This window comes from Apis dorsata, unplaced genomic scaffold, assembly GCF_000469605.1.
Source record: "Apis dorsata unplaced genomic scaffold, Apis dorsata 1.3 scaffold_150, whole genome shotgun sequence".
In the NCBI taxonomy this organism is placed as follows: domain Eukaryota; kingdom Metazoa; phylum Arthropoda; class Insecta; order Hymenoptera; family Apidae; genus Apis; species Apis dorsata.
The window spans coordinates 67,105-74,844 of record NW_006263441.1 but is presented as its reverse complement, the minus strand read 5'-3'; the positions used below and the strand labels follow the sequence as shown (position 1 = coordinate 74,844).

Genomic DNA, 7,740 nt, shown 5'->3' with positions numbered 1-7,740 from the left:
TCACACGATAATTATTGAATATTGTAAGGGAATTTAACTTAATATTTTAAATGGATAAAACAATATATGTCGTTCTTCAACGAACGTGTAATAATTATTACACTTTTTTTTTTCTTCTAATGTTAATTCTACTCACACGATTATTATTGAATATTGTAAGGGAATTTAACTTAATATTTTAAATGGATAAAACAAACGATAGGAATTTATTTATTTATCAAATTATTTATTTATCAAAAAATTAAAAAAGAAAACGTGTAAATCTATGTGATGAAATTATTGAAATTTTGTAATTCTCGAACGAACGTTTGATAATTATTATTATTTTTTTTAATATTAATTTTACTCACATAATAATTATTGAATATTGTAAGCGAATTTAACTTAATATTTTAAATAGATAATTTATTTTAAATAAATAAAAGATTAAAAAATAAATTTATTTTAAATAAATAAAAAATGTGTATACAAGTAAATCTACGTGATAAAATTACTGAAATTTTGTTCTCGAACGTGTGATAATTATTACACTTCTAATATTCTATTCACACAATTGAATAATTGTAAATGAATTTAACTTAATATTTTAAGTGGATAAAACGATAGGAATTTATCAAAAAAATCAGAAAAGAAGATATATATACAGATAAATTTACGTGATGAAATTACTGAAATTTTGTTTTCGAACGAACAATGTGTGATAATTATTACACTTCTAATATTAATTCTACTCACATGATAATTGAATAATGTAAATGAAAAATAATGTAAATTGAATAATAATAAACGAATAGGAATTTATCAAAAAATCAGAAGAGAAGACGTGTATATAGGTAAATTTACGTGATGAAATTACTGAAATTTTGTAATTCTCGAATGAACGTGTGATAATTATTTTTTTTTAGTAATAGATAAAATAAACGAATTTATTAAAAAAATCAGAAGAGAAGATATGTCTACAGATAAAACAGATATACGTGATGAAATTACCGAAATTTTGCGAATATATTACATATAGTTTGATATACAAGTTAGTGACTCGAAGGATGCAATCACAGGAACACGAAATAAAAGAAATGTCGCGAGCGTCATGTTGACGAGAAAGAACGTAGGATTATGATAACACACATAACATCGGTCGACGATGCAACTTCGTTCTGGTCGTGAGATCATATTTATAAATCGAGTCGCGGAACGATGATGGAGAATCTTTGAATATCTCTTCTCTAAAATTAGGAGGATGGTCGAGGAACGGTTTCGAAATTCTCGCGGCCCATTTCGAGGTCTGGAAATATCACGAGAACGGGCATGAAAAACACATCATCAGGGCACGAAATTTCCAACTTCTTGCTGAGAAGATTCGACGAAATCGACGAGAAAAATTTGGAAAATATTCCACGAAAATGGACGACGAAGAGAGAAACCTTTTTTTAAAGGCAAAAACAATTTCGAATTCTGGAATGAATATTGGAAAAATTTATATTCTCGTACACGAGAACGATCGAGAAGAAGAAAGTATACGGTTCTTTGAGGTGGAATTAATTTAAAAAGGAGATAAAATTTGCGTAAGAAATAGGTTATAATTAAACAGTAACTGTTATTCAATTCTATTGTTGTCAATTGCTGCATGCAATTCTTGCATCTATTAATATTTTATTGGAAAATTGCTAATATTAACTATTACTCGTAACATTAACTATAAAGAACCTTTATTATTGCTTGCAAAAATATATCTGTAGATATATTATTCCGATTGCATAATAACGTATAATAAAACAGGAATAATTTTTGCAATTTAACGATCATTCAATTTTCTCGTATCTTCTTAGAGCGTAGATAGTAAGCTTTCTTCCTCATAAATTTTAATCAATAAAATTATATTTGAATTAGAAATAAAATTATTAATTATTAATATTATTGTTTACAGTAAATTTCTTTCAAACCGTTTATACCGTTCCTGATGTTACACCGATGATTTCTAATCCATCTATCTTATCTACACCTCTCTTGTTTACATATAAATGATCAGAAAAATAAACTTATGAAACCAATAAACCACTCGCCATTTATAAACGAGCCACGCACGATTGGAAAACACTCGTTCAACTCACTTTTTTACCATACCATTTCGAAACGATATCATGGATATCGACGTCTAATAATAAGAAAAAAATTCTGAATTTTAAAAAATTAAGAGAGAGAGAGAGAGAGAGACACCTATAAATTCCAGTCAGACAAAATTATCCTATTCAATTATAATACTCGCAGTGACTAACTATGGTAATGAATAATCAAGTTTCGATATTAACATATATACGTAACGAGCAGAATAACACGAATACCGTAAGTACGCAATTAAACGTGATCCTCTTATTGTTTTATTATTCGCATAAATTTCCCTCTTCTCTCTCTCTCTCTCGAATCATCGCCACGAGGCTAACAATTTTTCAATCAGTCATCGTCATCGCCTTGTACATCATCTTCCTCGAGAATATTTTTTCCCTTTCGGAAATATCGAGTATCAATGCTGATCATCCTCTCAAATCGGATCGGCGGAGAGACAAGAAGCGAATTATATTTATGCCTTGCACAGCCGTGCCGCTAACTCGAGGTATGCGCTCGCCAACACACACGTATACGGTTAAATATACGCCTGTATAGATGTAGGTGTAACACATCGCGAACATAACCTTATTAATCTTGTTCCATTCCACAGCCAAGTCCGGAAGTCGTTCGAGGTGGTCCGAGAAGAACATCGCCCGTCCGTCGTCGCTCGCCTGAATTCTTTTGCCAGAGTATTTTTGCCTCGTACTTGTTGCCTATCCACGTAAAAGAAAGAAAGGGTCGATGTTTTCATCTATTTTCTTTCTTTCCTTCCTTCCTTCTTTTCTTATCTTTCTTTCTTTCTTTCTTCCTCCCTTTCTTCCTTCCTTCTTTCCTTCCTTATCTTTCTCTATATATTTTATTACTTCGTTATTTCCAGTTTTTTGGTCGATTAACGATTATTTTTACGCATGAGCGAATCCACCAACACATGACAAAATTGTATAGGAGTTTGTGAGATATATAAATTTTCGTTATGTATATGTATTTATTACAATATATACGTATTTATTACAATAATTGAATCGCTAAGAGGGAATATTTTCTATTATATCGAGAGAATTTGTGTGTGTGAAAATATATTTTCTTTTTTATAAAAGTGACGTAAGACATTGCCAAGAAAATGTTTCGTACAAACGTATCGTGGAGATGACGCATGTTATTGAGCATTGTCGCTCGCAGACAATCACTGGCAACAAAAGTGAACGTGCAATTTATGTTTCCATTTTTCTTTTTTGGAAAAAAAATTACTGATGATTTTTGAATATATAAATAATATTTATTTAAAACGATTTCAAAATTTATAATTTCAATCCTCACGATCATACTATACTTTTATATTATTTTTGTATTAAAGGCACCTCGTTTCTTGGTCGATGATTCGAAACTTTATTTTAGCTACTCAACGATAATATACGAGTATATGCACGTTCAAAGAAGAACATGATTTAAAAAAACACGGTAAAAGAAGAAAAAAAAAAGAAAGAGTGATCTAAAATCAAAAACGGAGGAGGCACAAAGGAGTGGATTCGGCGAAATTTCACGAATGTCCACAAAAACTAAAATGACGGGGGATTGATTACGCCTCTCGTAATTCCAAGAAGCTATGGTTCCAGAGATAAGATCGGGAGTAAACATCATCCAGATGGAGAGCATCGTTTCCTAAAATGCGAAGTGAGTAGACCGCTTGTCCGATCGTCGAACTATCAAGGAAATGAATCATTAAATGAGCAAGGGTCGTGGCAGAGATTAAGATTAATTGCCGGAGATGTCAAATCGAATCCCGTGATGATCCATGAATATGAAGGATGATCCATAATTATGGTATCACGAGGAAGAGGCATGGTTGAAACGTAGAAACATTTGGAATAATTATAGATTAGAAATAATATTTATCTCTAGATAAAAAAAAAAAAAAAAAAAGAAGATTTTAAAAATTATTCGGGAAAGGGGTGATTCATATTTGGGGGGTGGGGGGAGAAGAAGAGATTAAAAAAAATTTAGAATAGTTATATAGATTTGAAATAATATTTATCTCTAAAAAAAAAAAAAAAAGAAGATTTTAAAAATTATTCGGGAAAGGGGTGATTCATATTTGGGGGGTGGGGGGAGAAGAAGAGATTAAAAAAAATTTAGAATAGTTATATAGATTTGAAATAATATTTATCTCTAAAAAAAAAAAAAAAAAAAAGAAGATTTTAAAAATTATTCGTGAAAAGAGTGATTCATAATTGTGGCGTTGTGAGAGAAGAAGAGATTTAGAAAAATTTAGAATAATTGTAAATTATAATAATATTTATCTCGAGATAAAAATTATGTATTATGTATAAAGTAGAAATTTATCTATCCATAAATATAAAGAAATATCTATAAAGAGATTTAGAAAAAAATTTAGAATAGTTATATAGATTTGAAATAATATTTATCTCGAGATAAAAAAAAAAAATATTTTAGTAGAAAGTATCTGAAATTATCTACAAATGATAGATTGTTCTGTTGCAGAGATAAAGAAGAATGAATTGATTTTATTTGCGACTATATTGTTGAAATTTAATTAATACGAATCCATACATATTTCCAAATATAAATATTTACGCAAAGTATTTTTAAGTATGATTAAAAAATAAAAAAAAAAAAAAATGATTTAATTAAAGAATTTTTTGATGCTTAATACAGGCTTCAACTATTCCGTCCAACATCAATCGTCCTAGTTTCATAAAGCTAGAAGACTTGTTATGACTTCGTGACATTATGATATTATGCCCCTGTTCTGTCATCGGATGACAACAGACTTAACACAGCCTGCTTTCAAACGTAAATACGTTATTCGATTTGATCGAATGACTCACGCGGTCTATCTCTCATCTTATCGCCAAGTCTATATTTCTAAAATTTCGTAGACACTCCCCTTCGAACCTTCATAAATTCATTCTTTCAAAAATACATTCATTTGTGAATGTATTTCTACGTATAATACTCTCTATCTATATAATGTTGATATATCCGTGAGACCTTTCGATGTCTAGAAGAAATCTAAACAAACACATATACGAAAATATCGCTTGAAACTTACTTATTACATTTATAAGCATAAATTGAAGTTTAATATTTATTTTGTTTCGATTATTATAATCCATAAAACTAACCTCTAAAGAGGTTAGTTTTACACGAATATATCAACACTCTGTATATTTTTAATTAATCAACAAAACCTATTTTTTTTTCAACAATCATTAGACAAATGTCCTGTTGGAAAAACAATTTTATAATTAACAACGCATTCCTAAACATCCGCCGTGTTCTCTGAAATACCTTCGAACGATCACGTTCCCACATGCCGATCGAGTTTCCACAGCGGGAAGCGGTTCGTTGGAAGAAGAGGGATACGATAAAGGTTAAATGACTCCGTTTGCCGTTATACACCGAATACAATTAGGTCAAATTACGTCAAAACGAGACGGAATGGGGCGAGAGTGAAATTCGATTAAGAGCGAGGTAGGGACGAATCGCATAGGGGCCGATGATCGGAATGTAGGCGCGAACGAGAGTGAAATCCTATCGATCGAACGAATCGAGAAGCCTGATTAGAGTGAAATTAGATGCGACACACCGCCGAGAAGATGGACGATAAACGACGAACGTAAATGGCACACGGAATTAACGTCTCGTAGCGGGACGTCTCGTCGAAAGGATTAAGTGAGACGTAGCTGGAATTAAATGGAAAAGGATCGAGATATGTTAAAATGAAAAAAAGTGGGGTGAGGGGAAGAGGCAAGAAATTTTCGAAAAATTTTACGAAAAGCGAGAGCAAGTTCGGTTGAAAAGATTGTATTTGTTGCGAATCGTTGTGGTACTATTGTAATTTTATCATTCATTATCGCAGTTGTGCGATAAAGAAATGTTTAAAAAAAATCGGGAGAGGAGTGGGTGAAAGAGCGTGTTATTCTCCGGCAGCTGTTCAATTGTGACCGCCATTACGAAAGCCTCCTCCGTCGGTATCGCTGACCTCGTTATTGTTGTCTATTTAGCGGGGAAACCTACCACGGAAACGAATTCGTGGGACGTTTATAACGTATATTCAGAGAGAATGTATTTTCACAATCAAATAAACTATTCGAATACGAATTTTAATCACACTTGCATAATCGATCCGTAAATAAATCAGAATATTCATATATATATATATGTAGAAAACATATATAAAATTTCACGATACAGAAATAGACTTTGTAAGACGATTATTCATTCAACATAGGTAATGAAAATCCGACTGAACGTGTTAAACGCATAAGGCATTGCAAGTATAACGTAACTATAATCATTGGTAACTATCAACGATACGGCCAAGTAGAAACTGAAGATCGAGGCGTATAAGGTTATGTATATGTATGTATAGATTCCTTTCATAATCCGCTAATTATGTAAGACATATTACGTTATAGGCTTTCGAGCAACGTCTGCGCGATTTTGCACCCGAGGTTAGATTACACACCACACACCGATATAACCGCACACGCGTATCGCGAATTCTAGGTTTATTGTTCCTCGCGTGCGAAAAAATATCTTCGCGAAACATTCGTCCGTTGTCTTCTCGTACAATATACCGAACGAAACGTTCAAATAAACGACAATGGAAAAGCTAAATGGTGTCGACATATTTTCCACCGCGCGGAAAGATAAATGTTTACGTGCGTCGAAGCCATAGAAGGCGGCACAAACCGTGATTCATACCGGGCTCTATATGTCCGCGCGAAATCGTGTAAACAATTGGTGAGGTCAAAGTCAACGTCGATCGACGCGCAACACTTTATTCTTCGTTCTCGACGTAAGGGACGAAGTTTCTCTTCTCGTTGTCGATCACGTTACAAATGAAAAAGAAAAAAAAGACAAAAAGAGAAAAGAGAAGATATTCGCATTACGATATAAAATATTTTACTCGTAAAAAAATATATTACTCGTAAAAACACCACGTGGCCGTTCCATACAAAATATCACATCGATCGAAACACTCACCTAATATTGGAGGTACTTCGTTGAACGTCGGCGACAGTTCTGCCATTCCCGGTGTCCTCGGCTCTACTCTCGGCAACAACGTTCTGTTGTTGTTGTTGTTGTTGTTGTTGTTGATCCTGCTTTTGCCTCTCCTCCTCCGGAGGATGTAACGGAATGATGATATAATCCGGCTCCTTCTTAACCTTCTCCTCGCCGGTCACCTTCGCGCGATTCACTTGGCCGATCGTATCACTCTTTTTTTGCACCTCGGACCGCGGCACTTTCGATCTACCACTGAACCGTAGCCTCGAGAAACGTTGAAGAAATCCACCCAATCCACCCTTTTTCCTCTCCTCCTTCACGGTGGTCGCGGACGACGCGTCGACGACCATGTTTCGTTGAAATCTTGCCGCGGACGTGTCGTTGTTCCCGACGGTTGGCCCAACGATGACGGGTGATGCCGGCGTGACGAACAGCCGCGGTTTCGCGTTGGTTGTGGTGGTGGTGGTGGTCGTGGTGGCCGACATAACAGTCGCCGCGTGGCCCTCCTCCTCGTTGTCGTCGTCGTTGTCGTTTACCCTAACCGGCGCAGTTGTTGCCGCCGCGTTCTCCTCGTGACGTTTGTCGCGATCACCGCGATGATTC

General features: G+C 34.0%; 2 protein-coding genes across 2 annotated transcripts in view; both read right to left on the bottom strand.

Moving 5' to 3' along the window:
- LOC102671800 (lateral signaling target protein 2 homolog) overlaps positions 1 to 7,610 on the bottom strand; it is a 59,163-nt gene extending 51,553 nt beyond the window's left edge. Inside the window, exon 1 of the mRNA XM_031509434.1 lies at positions 7,583 to 7,610. The gene's annotated coding sequence lies outside the window, so the exon portion shown is untranslated. The remainder of the gene's footprint in view (positions 1 to 7,582) is intronic.
- The window catches only part of LOC102681365, a 23,321-nt gene continuing 21,517 nt past the window's right edge, over positions 5,937 to 7,740 (bottom strand). Inside the window, exons 6-7 of the mRNA XM_006613470.2 lie at positions 7,117 to 7,669; positions 5,937 to 6,946 (exon numbers count right to left, since the gene is read on the bottom strand). Of these exons, the coding sequence (XP_006613533.1) occupies positions 6,886 to 6,946; positions 7,117 to 7,669 (614 nt within the window). The 3' untranslated portion in view covers positions 5,937 to 6,885. The remainder of the gene's footprint in view (positions 6,947 to 7,116; positions 7,670 to 7,740) is intronic.